The sequence below is a fragment of the Lontra canadensis genome, unplaced genomic scaffold, assembly GCF_010015895.1.
Source record: "Lontra canadensis isolate GAN:19392208 unplaced genomic scaffold, GSC_riverotter_1.0 scaffold101, whole genome shotgun sequence".
In the NCBI taxonomy this organism is placed as follows: domain Eukaryota; kingdom Metazoa; phylum Chordata; class Mammalia; order Carnivora; family Mustelidae; genus Lontra; species Lontra canadensis.
The window spans coordinates 6839199-6858147 of NW_022631095.1; the positions used below are offsets into that span (position 1 = coordinate 6839199).

The following is an 18949-nucleotide window of genomic DNA, read 5'->3' on the forward strand; positions in this document are numbered from 1 at the left end:
TCCTTAAATCATCTTCATTATTCTTTTCAGTTAGGCTTGGCGCTCTAATAAGGATCTAATTGGGACCTGTTGGTTGTATGTAAAGAGAGTATAAAATGACTTAGTTACCCCTTCGATTTTTTGCAACTCTGTTATGTGAGCAATATCACAGAGGCAGCAAGCAGTTCAGGATCAGCTGATGACCTACAGTGAAGTGACCCTTAGTATATTTATGCATTTCCTAATTTGTTTTCACGAATTGTTTTGTTCAGCTGTTATTTTTTGTTGGACAGCTTTCCATTTTATGATTTCTGCTTTATTACTCTGACACTCAAAGGAGCCTTTTCCAGATCACCTCTAAATAACTGTAGTTCCCTCTCTCGCTTCTTTCTTGCCTTTCTGTTCTCTTGGCTTTTGTTTCTTCTTTGTATTTTGTCTTCTAACCAGGCATGCCACTGACTCTTCAGAGTAGACCACTTAATTATGTTTCCCCTTTATTTAGCATTCCTTCTGAACTATGGAACACTCCACTCCACTTTCTGACATTAATAATTGTTCAAAATCAGTAAATAGTTGAGTTTCGATTTTGTTAGGACATGCATCTAAGTGATGCGAAGTCAGAGAGATAAGATAGAGTCCCAGGATCAGGAGACTTATTGTTTATATTATCTTGATAGACTTCTCATCGTACAACAGATATTACTGTAAATGAAAAGAGTAGCACAGTATTAAGTGCTATAGGAATTCCAAGGAAAGGATAACATGATAAATGATGCCTGGGATGGGATGGTTTTCAGGTTAGAGGTGGGACTTGCACTGTGTCTTGAAGAAAGGGTTGAGTATTAGACAGTTTATCTTTACTTGGCCTCATGTTTCTAGTTAAAGGGACTACCACAGAAAAAAGGAGTGACTTACTGACTGGTGAGTTGGGAAGAATGAAGATTTTCAATGCAGCAGCTGCTAGGCCTCTCTGTTCAGAGTCAGCTGCATTTGGCTCTTTCTGCCTTACAAGACCTGGCCCTGCTGGGATGGTTTGGAGTTTTCTAGCTGTGCCCATGACTAGCTAGAGAAATCTGGCTAATTCTTATAATAGATTATAGTCATTTTCTCTAGTTAGCTTTATCAGTAATAAAGATGATGTCTTGACTCATCTTGACTTGTTTTTCTCTTGGTTGGGTGTGATGGAGAGAGGGTGGCAGGACAAGGTTGGTGGTGGCATCAGGCATTAAATGCTGAGTATATGAATAGCGTTGGTTACTGCAGTGGATCAGTGAGAGATAAAAGTTGAAAGAGGAGATGGAGCTAGATTGTGCAGGGCTGCAGAGCACGGACTTTATTTTGTCGTCTGAGGACACATTTAAGTTTTTTGAACACTTGAGTGTATAGAGTCTTGTTTCAGTACTGTACATCAGATAGTGCCATAGAATACATTCTTATTTTTATACCTTTTTTTTTTTTTTTTTTTAAGCCTTCAAGGATTTTTCAGTTGGAATTCATGGAACTTCTGGCTTTGGACATAAGATGTTATAAAATATGCTGAAAGCATACGTAGGATATTTTGAAGGGGTTATCTTCCAAAAAGGGTTTAAGGCCCACCTTTGTGTTGTTTGCTTATAGGACAGGTAGGAAGAGAATTTCATGATTAAGTATGGTGTTTACTCTGGATTGTTTCTAATGCCTTTGCCAGTTTACAGAACTTCTTTTCTATACTTACTTTGCTAAGGATTCTTTTTAAAATAATAAATGGATATTGAATTTTATCAAATATTTTTATGCATGTATTCTGATGATCAGATAGGTTTTTTTGCTCCTTTAATTTGTCAGTATGGTACATTACATTAATGGAGTTCTAAAATTAAAACAGCTTTGCTTTCTTGGGATAAATCCAGATCAGTTGTGATGGATTATTTAATTTTATTTTTTTAATACAGATTGTTGAATTCACTTTGCTAATTTGTTGTTTAGGATTTTTTCATTTAGTTTTGTGAGATTGACCTGCAATTTTCCTTTACAGGAAAATGTGTAAATGTTTTCTGTAACTCCTTGAATGCTCAGAAGGAATCTGTACATTGGAGAACGTTGAAAAAAATAACAGCCAACCAACAAACAAATCCCAAATTGGAAATAATAATTATTCTACCCAGTTTTCTACTTTACTGTGTTTACTTAATGTACTTTGGAGATAGCTTTAGAGTAGCACATAAAGTCTTCCTTATTCTTTTCTTAAATCTTTATTGTATTTCATTGCATTCTAGAATAGGTCATTAGACCCCTATTGATAGTCATGTAAATTATTTCTTGTGTTTTGCTGAAACAAGTATCATTTTACTGCCCTCTTTGACATGTTGGTTTTTGTGACTAAATTCCTACAAGCGGAGTTGATAAAGGCACGTGTCAATATCAGATTTTGACAGAAATAGCCAAATTATCTTCCAAATAGGTTACGTCTCTTTACGCTTCAACGGTTTATGAGCATGTCATGGCAAATGTCTGAAGGATGCTGACCTAAGACTCATTTACTACTGCACAGGTCACTGGGTTTCTTGGTCATGCTGTTGCACCCACACTTCACCCCACCTGTAAGTGCATTCATTATTAACTTGGTGATCTCATAAGCTCTGGCAAGCAGTGATTTCCTGCTTAAGAGCCTTTTGAGAGCCTTGGAAGTGGCTATGTTCTAATGTATACCTGATCTCAACCTGCCTAACTTACTCGTCTCTTCTCTACGTCCCTCCTTTTCCAGATTGCAGTGGGATAGTGGAAATAAATTCAGCAAATGCTGGCCTCTATCTCAGTCGGCTTTCCAGTGTTCATGCTGAATGGAGAGTTCAGGGATTGATGGGATGACATGGAATTAGTTCTCGGAGAGTTGGATTCTGTCTGGCCTCTTCTTACCTTTGATTTTGTTGCTTGAGTTAGATTAATTTCTCGAGTTGTGTGCAGTCACCCTTCTTTCCTGAGGGAGTATTTATTCTGAAGCCTAGATGTATTGAGGTGATTGATATGTTCTTCTAGAATTGGCCATCATCTCTTACTGAATTGTGAGTCCTTATAGCTGTAGTCATGGAGGGGAGGGGATGTGTGGCAGGGGAGACTTAATACTTGGTTACTCCTCTCCCTAATAAACTGTTGGGAGTCTTACTGACTTAGAAAATAACAAGATTTCCCCCACTTGTTCATATGCAAGAACCCTCAAGTGTTCTCCTGATTAATGTATATATATTTAATTTCATGGATTTTTGAACATGTATACTCTGAAAATCTATTTTCTGTTGTCGTGATATGTGTTTGTTGGATTATTATGTTCCAGATAAAGGAAGTGTTAAACAAATAATATCACCATCTCTTTATATTTTTAACTGATGTGCTCTTGTACAAAAGATGATTTGTTTTCAGCTCCCTCAAGCAAAATTACGGATCTGTAATCACTCACATCAGTAGTCTTTATTGGTAAATTTATGTAAGCTACCAATCTCAGTTAACCAGATTTTACCATATGTCTAAGTAAAATGTAGACAATTTCTGAATTTCATATGTGAATCCCAGAAGCTTATCTATCATTATTTGGAACTGTACTTTTATTTTTCCACAGAAACAAGTCAGTTTCTAGGTTTCCAGCAACCCAATCAAGCATTCTTAAAATTAACTCTCAATACTTAATAAAGCACTAAGTTTTATTTGAGCTTAACCAAAAAGATATAGTTTATCACATGATTTTTATATTTCAATTATAGATGTAAAAATAGAACAAGTCTCTAATCCTCAGAAGCTCTGGTGATCAGAGACTGTGGGTAGGTTGGGGGTGTAGGGTATGTGTAAATGTCTTTAAAACTGTAAAAGTGAAGACTTACCTCTCAGTGAATCATTTATTCTCCAGTGTTCTGTATTTAAGAACAAAGGTAATTTGCATTCACTTCTTATTCTTTAGCTCATGCATTGTCTGTTGAAAATCTAGTGTTTGTGAGGATGACTTGGCTTTTGTAGCAATGGATGTTACTCCATACTGTACTTCTTGCATTGCTTGGGTCCAAAAATAACTTCATGGCTAATAGCATTGTTCTCACTTACTGTTCTGATTTAAAGTCATTGATAATAGCAGCTAACATCTTTAACACCAAGTTGTAAAATACCCATAATAAACCAGAAATCCTAAGAGTACATTTTCCCAGGTATCTCGTGGTTGTAGTTTTGCTGTACAAATGGTGGAGGTAGCCTAAGAGGAACAGCCTTTGTTCCTTTCTGTGAGCTGTCCTGCTGTTTCTTAGTACTTATTGAGGGCTCAGTTGTATACTCCATGGAGCTCTGATAGCTCTCCAACTTCAGCATGCCTAAGAATCAGCTGGAGGAATACAGTAAAAATTTAGGTTCTCCAAGATGAGGTTCCAAGAATCTGATCCACTGTGCCTGAGTAGTTCAGCAATCTGCAGTTTATCACAGATATTCCCTGGGCCAGCACAAATAGTGCTCTAGAATGTTTCTCTCTCCTAATGTTATCTTTCTTGGGTATGAGTCCGAGCAAGACTGATCCTAGATCACCTGCTTCTGTGGTTGAGGCTGATGAACTCTGTCAGGGACCAGTGTACAACTTGATGTCCCCGAAGAGGTAACTGACCAAATGGGACATAAAAGTCCTGAAATAATTACTTTCTTCATCATGTTAGTGAAAGCATTTTGTTTCTGAGAAGTTTACTCATTTTGGATTACACATGTGTGTCTTTGCAAAATCTAAACGTGTACAATTGGAATTTTTTAGTATTGAAGGTCCGTTGAGTATCCTGACAATGCTTAAGTTTAAAAACAGAGATCTTCTGAAATCAGAATCCGAATCATTTTGTCAGTTTGTTTAGTGTCTTTTACCTATTAACTGCCCCTCATAACTTTCCTGAAGCTGGGATGCTGAGAATCAGTGGAAAATTGGGCAATTAATGTATCTTGCTTTGTCAGGACTTTTTGAAAAAAAGACTTTATTGGTGATTAACCAGGGGTATTAAGCACCCACATAAATATTTCACTTTTGTGTTTGATTTTAAATTAAAATTAAAAATCTGGTGAAAAAAATTTTATCAAGACCATTGATAATTAGAGTTATTTGTCTGAGAATTGACTTAGAATTTTTTGTTAAATTTCTGTTATCAGGACCTAGTGTTCTATTTGGTGTCCTTCTGTACCTTGCCTTGACAGATGTGTATTTTATAAAACATTGTATCTTAGCTCATGCACATTTCTTCATAATAGGCATTTGTTAGCAGCTAGGGATGTGATGCTTGGTGTTGTCTGGTTTGGATTTATGTCCTGTAGGACGAACCAGCTCCAGGGTGGTTGACCTGATCCTTACAGTTTTCTCTATACAAATTTCATGATCATTCGGTGTTTTTCAAGAGGAGTTTGGAGACACTTTGCTTTGGACTGCATATTTTCTTATAGAAATTAATGCACTGATTGCATTACTCCCTAAGATTTCATGTGTCATTTCAGCTTAAATTACAACCTGAATTTTATGACTTTTAGAATGCTTGTATTTGCCCAGAAGCACTTTTTTCTCTATACATATGGGTCTGGTAAATGACTTGGACTTCAAAGGTAGGAAAGAATGTTGCTTTATTTGATCCCTCACATGCTTCCTTGAGAGGAAAATTGTGGCTGCTTTTCTTACCTTAAACAAGAACCATCTTGAGCATGTCTTATTTGTAAGATCCACTCCTGGGTATGACATGTTTCACTAAAATACATAGCTGCTACCCAAGAGGTCACTTTTAAGTTAAGGGGATTAAGATGTGTTAAACTAAGGTGAGAATACACTTAGTTCTCATGGTTTCCACATTGGTCACATTTGGCTCCTACTTTTCCTTCCAGTCAAAGTGCCAAATGACATACTTTTTAAACATGAGAGTGGTTGTAATTTTTTTCAGAATTTGGTAGAACCTTTGAAGTAATTAAAGACACATTTATATTTTGCAAAGCTTAGATTTAAGTGAGTAGGCAGATAGTTTTCATTTATGTAGTTTTTTGGTGGTGTTTCTGCCAAGCCTTCCAGAGTTTTTGAGGTTGCTGAATTTATAAGGACTCAGCAAAACATTTTGGAACACTAACTGTAAGCCTGTAGTCTGTCTGCTTTGTGTGATACTGGTTTTGATTGTTTTCAGTACCTAGTCTTCCTGCCCCCCCCCCCCCCCTTTTTTTTTTTTTTTTTTTTTTTTTGAGTACATAGAGGAGCATTTGTCAGTGCTATTATTCAAAGTTTGATTTCCTTGGAGGGATGTTGATTTTGCTGGGCTGACTTCTAAAGTTCTGTGTGGCTTTGCGGTACTCCCTTATGTTGCTGCAGTCATGCAGTGCTCTCCCTGTGTGGAAAGCTCCAGCCTCCTGAGTAAGGACCTGAAGCAGGTAGGGAGATGTGTTCAAAGGCTTAAAAATGTGTGTCTTTCTCTTTAAAATCTGGATCTTTATATTGTCTGCTTCATTTAGGAGATTTAAACCTGAAGCGCACAGGTCCAGAGCCTGAGGGAGTTGGAAGTGGTAGGTAGTAGGTAGATAGGGAAGCTAGAAAGGCAAAATGAAATCCTGTCACTGGGTCTGTATGTTTGCTGCCAAAGGTCCCACCCTCTTGTCATTACTGACTATGAAATAGTGGGAAAGGCAAAGGATATATTATGAATTGATAATGTTTGGTTGCTAATTTTCTTTTTAATTCTTTCTTTGAAGCTCTCCAGCACTTCACTTAGTTGGTGACTTAGTAAAGGAGCTGTGAGGAAAATTTGATCCCTATGTCTTGCATTTGTTTTATGGAGGTTTTGTTACAAATGAGTGTTTATCATCTAGTTTCCTAGCCACTGACTTTCTCCATTGCCCTCCCTTCAGAATAAAGATTCTGTCATTCTTTGTAATAAGTCATAGTGTTTTATGAATGCAGAGTTTTGCCCAGTATGGGGACAGTTCCAAGAAGGGAGATAGAATCTTCCCATTTGGTCAGAAGGCAACTAAAATGGGTCCAAGATGCAGATTATCAAGGGAAGAGTCCTTTGATTGGCCCAAAGCCTCCTTATCCTTCCCTTTGACTTCACATGCGATGGGAGGCAGCAGGGTGACTCTGCCTGGTCTGGAGTGCCAGCCACCCTCTCCCCCATTGGTCTTGGTTCCTGACTCCATGCCTGGAGGAGCAGCAGAACCCCCCACTTGCCCTGCCCCAGGGGACTGAGCTTTCAGGAAATTGGCTGAGTGAGTAGACAGCAGCTGGTGGGAAAATGAGAATGGACCCCCAGGGGCTTTTAAAAAAGCCATGAATTCAGCTCTTGTTTTTGTGCTCACACAGTAAAAAACAGGCTTGGCAGCAGGGCTCCATAGTGACTAGGTGAGGAGCTGAGGTCTCCTTTTTCTGCTGTCTTCCCTTTGGTCTTGTAGCTTGTTTTCTGCTTTGCTCTTTGGTTTTGAAGCTGTTTTCAACCTTTAGAAGTCAAAGATTTAGCCTTTCTTCTACCCTGTTTGTCTCCTAGCTGTTTTTGGCCTATCTCTACTCTTTTTTTTTTTTTTAAATTCATTTATTTGAGAGAGAGAGAGAGAATAAGAGAGAGAGCACATGAGAGGGGAGAGGTCAGAGGGAGAAATAGACTCTCCGCCGAGCAGGGAGCCCGACGTGGGGTTTGATCCCGGAACTCCAGGATCATGACCTGAGCCGAGGGCAGTCACCTAACCAACTGAGCCACCCAGGCACCCTTAGCCTCTCTCTACTCTTGAGAGGCCCTCTGTCCCAATTTTACTTGGTTTTGGAGTATCTGTTCAATTAGCCTGTCAAGGTAGTAGGAGCTGGTTGTAGGGGAATTCTAAATTCCCCACTGCTAAATTGGGCCACCCTCTTCTCAGACATCAGCCCATTTTTTGTGCTTGTTTATATTCAGGCATGTGTCAGATATCTTTTTAAAGGGAAAAATGCTGCACATGATAAGATTTGAATCTCTCTCTTTATAACCATGGCAATGGAAGAAATAGATGGTTTTTGTTTTTGGCTTTTCAGCAATACAAATTTCTTAGCTATAGTGGAACAGTGAGTGTATTTTGATAACTGCAATCAGGAGGAACACTATTAGTGGAATAACAATTCTTGATAAGTCTTGTGATTATTTCATTAACAATTCATTTATACTTGAAGCAGCAAAAGTATTCTTACAGAATGTGAGTGTGAACTCTTGGTTTTTTAATTGCATAGATATGGAAATGTAGACTAAATAAAAAGTGTGCACTTATATATATATTTCTCTGTGTGTTTGTATTTGTTTCCTATGGCTGATGAAACAAAGTACTACAGCCTGGTAGTGCAACATGGCTGAAATCTATTCTCTTACAGTTCTGAGGCCAAATGTCTGAATGAGTCTTAGGGGCTAAAATGAAGGTGCGAGAAAGGCAGTGGTTCCTCTGGAGACTAGGGAGGATCAGCTTCTTTGCTGTTTCTAGCCTCTGGAACTGGATTTCTCACATTCCTTACAGGGGGGCATTTGGCCCCTTCATCCATCTAATTGCATAGCACTGTTTTACTCTGCTTTCCTCTGACTTTTTTTTTTTTTTTTTCTGTATCATCTTGGCCCACCTGAGTAATTCAGAATAGTCTCCTCATATCAAGAAACTTAATCATGTCTTCAAAGTCTTTGCCATATAAGGCAGCATTCACAGATAGCAGGGATTAGAATGTCGATGCTGGGGGCCTCTTGTTCAGCCTGTTGCTGTGAGCACACATGCTTGTGTGTGTCTGTTTAAAATTCTGTGTGTCCTCTGAGCTGGTCTATAAGCAGTTACACTCCAGTAGCAATGAGCATACCCTATCACCTGAAGTCCAGTTCTTACATCTAAATACGAGATAATATTCTTCACTAAAAGGACTGCTTTTTTGCCCCCCCCCCCCTTTTTAAAAAGAAATGGGTGACTCTAGGGAGAAGCCTGGAACATCCCATTGTACCAGAAAGTAAAGTGGTACTCATAAAGTAATGGAGACAGTTCAAGAAAAACTGAGACCAGGTAGAATGTCTACTGGTCAAAACCAGGCAATTTGAACTTGGAAATAAATAATGAAAGTAGATTACAACCCATTGAATAAAATAATAAATTCATAGGTTGAAAGTTTGGTAAGGTATCTACTTAGTTTCTAAGTATTTTTCTACAGCACACTGATGAATTGCAATGAGAAGAAGTTGCAGTTGACAGTGGAGAAGCCTAGCAGATCAAAATGAATATGATTAAGTAGCAGACAGGTTAAACCTGTGCCGCTGGAGGGTGCAAAGAGCAGAAGAGCATCACTTCAATGATCTTCATGTCAAAGATGCATAATCGGAACTTAATCACGAGGAAATGTAAATAAAGATAAACCCAAGGTGAAGAACATTCTACAAAATAAGTGGATGGTAATTTGCATGAAGTGTCACAGTTGTGAAAATTAAGGAATATGGTGTAATGTAATAATGGGTCCTAACAGCCAGTTGGTAGTTCTAAACTTCCCTGTATGAGGCCACTTATTAGTGGACCCCTGATTTAATTATCGAGGTCTTTCTTGGACTGGTTACATTCTACAGAGAAAACTCTTCACATCTGCCTGCCTACAGGGAAAAGTCTAGGGTGCCAGCATTTACAGGCTAGGTGACATCCTAACATTTAGCAAACAAATCCCCATTTCCACTGTGGTGTCTTGTATCATTTGTGCCTGGTATTCCTCAGCCAGAGGTGTTCTTCAAAAAATCTCTCCAGTGAATACAGCTCCATTGTTTTGCCTAGGTTGGAGAGGGACATTAGCCCATTGAAGCAGAGGTAGGGAGCTGAGGATCTAACTTTTTGATAACCATTCTTTTTTACTAATCCTCTTGTTTGAGTACTGTATGGTGTGGCTTCCATCCGTTCCGTTCTCTTTTTTTTTTTTTTTTTCAGTGATGAAATTCTGTATCTTTATTTTTTATTTTTTTTAAATTTTTTATAAATATATATTTATTTTTTCCCCAGGGGTACAGGTCTGTGAATTGCCAGGTTTACACACTTCACAGCACTCACCATAGCACATACCCTCCCCAATGTCCATAACCCCACCCCCCCCAACCCACCTCCCCCCAGCAACCCTCAGTTTGTTTTGTGAGATTGAGTCACTTATGGTTTGTCTCCCTCCCAATCCCAGGTTCCGTTCTCTTTTAACAGGACATAAAGTACTTGTCATCCTAAATAATTTCCTTTTTGCTCTTAGCTCTTGCCGCCTTCCCTAATGTAATAGTTGTCTAGGCTGCTATATAAGGTACCTCAGGGTAGGTGGTTTAGACAGCCAGAGACAAAATTATTTTATCACAGATTTGGAGGCTAGAATTCTGAGATCAAGGTGTCAGCAGGGTTGGCTTCTTCGGAAAGCCTCTTTCCTTGGCTTGCAGATGGCTGACCTCTCCTTGTATCTTCATATGGTTTTCCTTCTGTGTGTGTCTGTGTCCTTATGTCTTCTTATAAGGATAGCAGTCATACTTAATTAGAGTCCACCCAAATGACCTTATTTTAACTTAATTACTTCTTTAAAGACTGTCTCCAGGTACAATCCCATCTAAGGTACTGGGGTTAGAACTTGAGCATAGGAATTTTGGGGGACATAGTTCAGCCTGTAACAGCCATGTAACTGTCGCCTTTTGCAGCATTAACACTAAGGCCTGCCTGCTCTTGAGAGGGCATGCTCAGTGTCCTGTTTCCACAGGCCTGCCTTCTGCGGGGCTATGGGAGCTGATGGGACTCAACAGGTGCAAATGTAAAGTGTGAATGTTGGAACCAAGTATTTATTCTTAATGAGTTCTGAAATACTGTCGTTATGGCCTTTTATTTAGCATTTAATCATCTCTGGCTTAAAGCATTTGATAATACTCAGCTCTGACTGATGAGGAGGCTCTCACATCCTCTGGACACCACGCTGAAATGGAAATGATGAGCATACACCACCCGCCGCAGACTCTACTCTCAGTCCCTGTTCAACCCTTCCCATCCTCTGGCCCCATCCTTCCCCTCCCAAATCAAATTACTTTTACTTGTAAAATTTGCTTACCGCTATCTGCTTTCTCCTCTTGAATTTTTTGCAGCTAGACAATTAGAAGAATTATTTTTACATCAGTAGTATTTCTCTTATGTCTGAGATTGGTAATTATAGTCAGTAACGTCCTGAGAGTTGGATAATGCCAGTGCAAATTCCTTGCAAATTTGAAAAACTATGTAAAATGTAAGATTGAGATTTTATTTGTCCTGTCCATGTAATAGTGGACGTGCGTCTTTAGATGCAGGGGCATGTTTTGATAATCCTGTTATTGTAATGTTGTGTTCTTCCTCCTTAATGTAATATCTGTGAAGGTGATTCAGAACTGTGAAGTATCTTTGTGCTTCAGAATTTGAAGGGACCTTAGAGATAAATTTGAATAACACTCTTTCTCAGTATGGAAGCCAACATCCAAAGACTAAGCGTTAGTATGAGATTGAGTGGTAATTCCAGGTAGGATTAAAGGGAGATCATCTGGTAGTCCATTTACTAATGTTACTTCATATCCAATACTTCTTAATGCAATCTATCTTTCTTAAATGACTCTGACAATCAAAAAATATATTTTGTTCAATTAGTAATACAGAAGGCAGAAGTAGTACTGAATTATATGGGTCTTTGGTCAAGTTGCTTGTTTCAAATACTGTTTTTCAAAGACCTACAAAATTATTGGACAGATAGGTGCTGATACAACACTTGGCATGGGAGGAGGATATATATGTGTATATATGTAACATATATATATATATATATATATATATATATACACATATATATATATAGGTTTAGAATAGTTTAGAATAGTTAATGTAGGTAGAATGGATTTTATTTCATTAGGCAAGGTGGAGGAATGTTAATGATTTGATTCGGGTCTGAATGCGGAGTTTTAGGATCCCCCATAATTATCATAGCATGGAGTGCTTTATCAGAGTGGAATCTTTTGGTCTATTTAATTCCTGGGTAAAACATCCCTTTAAAAAATGCTTCTCTTCTCTGAAGAAGATGCAAATTCTCAGACCAAACATCCAGACCTACTAAAACAGAAACTCTGGGTGAATCCAAGGTACGAGTTTTAACAAACCCTGTAGATGATGCCAATTCATGCTGTAGTTTGAGAGGCACTCCAGAACAATGCATTTCCAATAGTTTGTAAGATAGTACGTTTTACATCATGATCTCTCTGTCTCTCACACACACACACACACGTGCGCATGCACACAAGTAATTTAGGAGTTTTATAAAAACAATGCTTATCTTACTGCATAGTAAGACATCATACTCCGGTATTTTCAGTTTCATTCTCTTAAATATATATATATGTATGTCTTTATAAACATAAAATTCTGCTCAGGTCACTAATGTGTCATGAGATGCATGTTAAGGAACAATGTTCTTAAGCAGGGTATCTTCTTTTTTGTTTTAATTATTTTATTTCATCATGATCAGCATACTCTTTAATCACCATCATGTATTTCCCCCACCCCACTGCCCACCTCCCCTGTGGTAACCATTTTGTGCCAGGGCCCCTTTGGCAGTTGGGTAATGCTCTGGATCTCTCGTCAGAATAGTGCTTTCTAAGTATATGCAGTAATACACATGGAGCCGCAGGAAAATCAGTTACTACGTTTAACACATATGTTTAAAAATATATTAAACACCTTTTTGATAGGGCAATGCATTTCTTTTCTTCTTTTTTTTTTTTAGGATTTTATTTATTCATTGATGAGAGAGAGACAGAGGAGCAGAGGGAGAAGGAGGCTCTCCACAGAGCGGGCAGCCTGATGTGGGACTCAATCACAGGACTCTCAGATCACAGTCTGAGCTGAAGGCAGATGCTTAATTGACTGAGCCACACAGGCGCCCCTCTTTATTCATGATTAAATTTAGTGGTGGGCCTAGTAACTACAATAATTTCAAAGTAGGTAAGAGTATAAATTATATTTTAGAATATCTGCAGTAACTGTTAGGTATTGTGAAAATGGTTGTGATTTCTATTAGTAACAAAGTTGTAGCTACTGATAATAATATTTCATCGCATACATTCATATTTGAAAAAAGGCTTAAGGTAAGTGAAAATAAAGATGGATTTTTTTTTCACCATCTAACTTCAGATTTCCAGAATTCTACTGACAGACCCCTGTGGAACTGAGGTTAAGAACCCTTGCTCAAGAGGAATGTTCCTTTGGAGAACAGTTTTCAGGCTTTAAATAGAAACTATGCCAAAAAAATTATCTTTCTGCAGTTTCTTAAAACTGGTACTTCATAGATTGCATCTTTTCTTTCTTTCTTTTTTTTTTTAAGTATCATTGTAATGGATTTTGACTTTAGAATTTTCTTTTCTGTTTTACTGAGACCTTGAGAGGTCACCTGGAAGCCCAAATCCAAGCTATTGATAATGTTCCTTCTCTAGTCTCTTTTGTCTCAATACATGTACCCAGTTGCTTAGGCCACATTTCTGGGAGTCATTTTTTGGGCCATGGGATCTGGATTCAGGATTTGAATCAGTAATTTACTAGCTTTATAACGTTGGACAAGTTACTTACCCGCTCTTTGCTTCTTTCTCTACATATGAGACTGGGATGATAGTCGTGCCCACCTCACATGATTGTTCTGAGTGTTATATGAGATATCCCGTGTATTGCATTAGTGTGACTTAGTCCAAGCTTGTCCTGCTGGCCACATGATAGAGCATTTAGTCAAGGGCATGATGCTGGGGCAAGGAGAGCAATTTTATTCAGAAAGCCAGCAAACCGATGGTGGACTGGTACTATTGTTCCAAAGACCATCTCCCCAGGCATGAGATTTGAGATTCTTTTATGTTAGGAAGAGGGGAAGTAGGAGAGGGTTGGAGTCAAAAGGTAACTGATTATCTGTAGCGATCTGAAGAAGGTTGTGTAACTTCTTTGTCCTTGGTCAGTTGATCGTTGGATGTACGAATCTGGTCATCCCATTCTGTAAATCTTGAACATAGCAGAGTCATTTTTGTACATATTTCCTTATTTTCCTGGGTGAGTTATATTTTGGATGGAAAACAGTTTTTGCGAATTTTAGCTGTTTGTGCAGGTGCAGGGGTGAGCAGGAGTTTCTAAGCTATAAGTCACAGAACCAAGGGAAGTAGAAGCAATATGGAGTCAGGCATGCTAAGTTTCTCTCTGCTGCATTAGAGCAATGATTTGCTGGAACCGAGTGGTTAGTAAATGTTATTCATTATAATTACCCCTGATTTCTCCCTGTCTCTCATTCCTTAAACCCAATTTATCAGAAAATTTATGTAGATCCTCCCTAAAAATGTTTAAAATCCATTGACTTCTGCCTATTTCTATTGCCATCGTTCTACTCTAACCTTCCATATTCTCTGGACCCCTAACAGGTGTCTGCTTCCTCTTGACTAATTTAAATCCATTTTCTTATAATAATCATATGCTATTTTAAAAAGTTTAAATGAATGATCTTTAAAAAATGTTAGTGAATCTCCATATATTTCAATCCCTTTACTAGCTTCCCATTAAACCTTTCCTTGACCTACACACCTTGTGTGTTTGGCCCCTGTCTCCTCTACAGTGTTACTTTCTGCTGTGTTATTTTCCTGGTCGGTCTCTCTAGTTTACCATTTACCCATTATTCTGTGGCCACATTGGCCTTTCAATCATTTGAGTAGCCTTTTCCTTTCATGCTTTAAGGCTGTTGTGTCTGACTCTCCCTCTGCTTAGATGATGGGGCTTTCTCTCCCTCCCCAGCCTCTCATCCTTCTCATCCTTCTCATCTCTGCAAACATTAGTTCCTCAGAGAGACTTCCCTAACCACTCAACCTAAATTAGGGCACCACATTCCTCTTCTACCAGTCTGAAGCTCCCTAAACACATCAAAACGTTGATATTTCCTCTTTGCTGGGGAAAAGGTTGGTTAACAGCCTGTGATTATCAAGCACGTAACTCCAAGAGGAGTGTGCACCTTTACTGTAAAGATAAATTTTACACATTATGAACATTAAGTGATTATAGAGCTATTTTAAGAAATAAATTGTTATCTCAAAATTGTACAAGCTAGCTCTTTGATACTGGTATTAAAGATCAAAAAGAAGCCTTCCCATTGAACTGTTCTGCAGTAGGATGATGGAATCAATTATAACCCCATCATGGGCCTATTCATTACTGTCAGTCATTTCTGCTCCAAAGAATATAATAGAAATCATAAAATTTCCCTCTTTGAAGTCATTGCCTGGTTGCCGATAAAACCTTTTGTGTTTCTCTCTTAAAGTGAATGGTCAAGTTTGCTACTCAGACATGAGAAAAGAAGATGTCTCACAGTTAGAGGGTGGAAACAGTGGGGCAATCAGTGGCTGGGTCCTGGCTGATTTTTGAATTCAGGGTAAAGTGGCAGAAAAATGGCTGCTTGACTGAACTAGGTCAGATTTCTCTGTGTTTTCCAGTTTCTGCCTTGTTACTTATTTTTAATTAATCCTAGGCCAGAGAAGGGAGGCACTCCTGATTTTTGGCAGTTGCCTAAAGCATCCAGGAAGAAGGTTATAAGAATTCAGAATCATGATGTGAACTGCTTTCACAATTACCTTTGTAGCTTTTCTTTGAAATAGGGGACTTTCCAAAGAGTGCTGGGACAGATGCTTTAATTTAGGACAATTAGTATAAGTGGGATGACAGTTAGATAAGTGCGATTAGTACAAACGGGATCACTTCTACTCTGTGCCTCCTGTTTGGCTGAATGGTGTTCCTGATTATATAAAAAGTGTGGTCTCTTTTGGGGAAAGACTACTTTTTGTTGGCATATTTTAGTAGAACCTATGCCCAAATATTCTTGCTCTGAGGTGTGGGGTAATGATAATCATTTAGAAAATGATGCATCTAAAAATAAAATACAGTTTTCTAATTGCAGAAAAGTAACATAAATTTAATTTTAAAAATTCTGCCAACCCACCATTAATATCATACTCAATGGTGAAAAGTCAGAAGTTTTTTCTCTAAGACTAGGAGCAAACAAGGATGTCAACTGTCGCCACTTTTATTCAGCATAGTACTGGAAGTCTTAGCTGAAGCAGTCAGTTAAGAAAAAGAAAGAAAAGACGTCCAGATAGGTAAGGAAGAAGTAGAACTGTCAGTGTTTGCAGATGACATGGTATTATATTGAGAAAACCTAAAGAGTCCACTAAAAATTATTAGAACTGATAAATGAATTCAGTAAAGTGGCAAGGATGCAAAATTAATATACAAAATCCTGTTGGGTTTCTATACAGTCATAATGAACTAGCAGAAAGAGAAATTAGGAAGATAGTCCCATTTTCAATAACAACAAAAAGAATAAAATACTTAGGAATAAATTTAACCAAGGTGGTGAAAGACTTGTACTCTGAAAACTTTAAGACATTGATGAAGGAAATTGAAGATGACACAAAGAAGTGGAAAGATAGACCACACTTACAGACTAGAAGAATTAATGTTGTTAAAATGTCCATACTAACCCCAAACAGTCTATAGATTCAGTGCAGTCCCTATTAAAATACCAATAGTACTTTTCACAGAACTAGAACAAACAATCGTAAAATTTATATGGAACCATAAAGGACCCTGAATGTCCAAAGCGATTCTGAGAAAGAAGCACAAAGTTGGAGGTATCACAATTCCAGACTTCAGAATATACTGCAGAGCTGTAGTACTCAAAACAGTATGGTCCTGGCTCAAAAATAGGCATGTAGATCAGTTGCACAGGAAAGACAGTCCAAAAATAAACCCACACGTATATGGTCAATAAACTTATGATGGAGGAATATACACTGTGGAAAAGACCATCTCTTGAGTAAACAGTGTCGGGAAAACTGAACAGCAACATGCAAAAGAATGAAACCAGATTGCTTTCTTACACCGTATACAAAAATAAACTCAAAATGGATAGAAGGCCAAAATACATGCCCTGGATCCAAAAAACTCCTAAAAGAAGACATGGGTGGTCAGCTCTTGGACAGTGTCTTTAGCAATATTTTTCTGGATCTGTCTCCTCCGGCAAGGGAAACAAAAGCAAAAACCCAGCCATTGGGACAGTAAACTAAAAAACTTGTGCACAGCAAAAGAAACCATCAACAAAATAAAAAGGAAACCTACTGAATGAGAGAAGATATTTGCAAATGATATATCTGATAAGTGCAGTTAATATCCAGAATATATAAAGAACTCAGACTCCAGGAAAACCAAATAATTGATTAAAAATTGGGCAAAGCACCTGAATAGACATTTCTCCAAAAGAGGACAGATGGCCAAGAGACCCGTGAAAAGATGTTTAACATCACTCATCATCAGAGAAATGTAAAATAAAGTCACAATGAGACATCACCTCCCACAGACAGAATGGCTAATGACTATTATAAAAAAGGCAAGAAATAACAGTGTTAGTAAGGATGTGAAGAAAAGGGAAACCTCATGCACTGTTGGTGGGAACGTAAATTGGTGCGGCGACTATGGAAAACAGTAGGGAGGCACCTCAAAAATTTAAAAATAGAAGTATTATGTAATCCAGGAACCCTGCTCTGGAAGAGGAAAACAAAAACGTTAATTTGAAAAGGTATACACACCCTTGTGTTTATTGCAGTGTTATTTCTAATAGCCAAGATATGGAAGCAACCCAAGTACCCATCCACAGATGAATGGATTAATAAGATGTGGTATATATGTATAATGGAATAATACGCAGCCATAAAAAGGATGGAAAGCTTGCCATTTACCACAACGTGTATGGACCTAGAGTATATTATGCTAAGTGAAATAAGAGGCAAATGCATTATGATTTCACTTATATGTAGAATCTAAAAAACAAAATCAGTGAACAGACAAACATAAAAATACTCAGAAATAGAGATAAGTGCAGAAGACATACATGTAGAGAGCAAACGTGGTTGCTAGAGGGCTAAATAGGGGAAGGGGATTAAGAGGTCAAACTTCCAGTTATAACATGTCATTGGGTTGAAAATTACAGTATAGGGAATGTAGTCAATACTGTTGGAATGACTTTGTATGATGACAAGTGGTAACTACATTTATTGTGAACATTTTATATCACTATGTTTTATACCTGAAACTTAATATTTTAATTAAAAAAAGATATTGTACCACAGTTCTGCCCTCCCATCAAGGCAAAGTTTTCATATTTTTCTTATTCCCAATTGATGTATATTTATTTTTCAATATAATTGTAATCTTGCAGTGATCATCTTGTATTTTTTGTTGTGTTATGTTTTTTCGTGTTTCATTTTTAATAGCTTATTGTATCATTCTGTCAAGTAGATATGTCATTATTGCCTAACCATTATCTCGTGGTTGGTTTGCTTTATAATGTATTTTTATGATATATTTTAAATGATGTCTTTGTTATGTTTTAATTTTGCAGGCAGAGACATTTGTTTGGGTTAACAATGCATCAGCGCATTCCCAGAGTGTTGCCAAGGCCAAATATGAGTTTTTATTTGGCAGATCTGAAGAGAAACCTCTGGATACTAGTAAGTGTTTCCTGACCCTCCTCCTGCAGGTAACAGATATGAAGTGCTACTGAACTTTCCTATCTCAGAAGCTGAGAATTCTTCAGACCAAGAACTGATTTGAAAGTACCCAGAAAAGGCTACAAGAATCACATCCAGTATTTCTTAGAAAGTTTGTTTTAAAGAATAATTAAAGCGAGCATATTTCAAAGAGGTAGGAAGGTAGGGATGAGGGTGGAGAAGTACTCACTCAGTAATGATAAAGGGGATATTAATGTGTCTTGGGAGTTAGCTAGGAAAGGGATTCTGCATGTGCTTAGGAACCTGGGCTCTGGAGCTAGACTTCCTGCATTTGAATTCTGGCCTTGTAGCTTATGAAGTTTGTGACCTTGAGTAGGCTAACCTCTCTGTGCCTCAGTGCTGTCATCTGTAAAATGAGATTCTACAGGTTATAGATAAAATAGTTA

General features: G+C 37.9%; 1 protein-coding gene across 1 annotated transcript in view; it reads left to right on the forward strand.

Annotated features, from left to right (window-relative positions):
- PSD3 (pleckstrin and Sec7 domain containing 3) overlaps positions 1 to 18949 on the forward strand; it is a 601036-nt gene that overhangs the window by 126641 nt on the left and 455446 nt on the right. The window contains exon 2 of the mRNA XM_032838061.1: positions 18395 to 18503. Coding sequence (XP_032693952.1) covers positions 18395 to 18503 — 109 coding nt within the window. The remainder of the gene's footprint in view (positions 1 to 18394; positions 18504 to 18949) is intronic.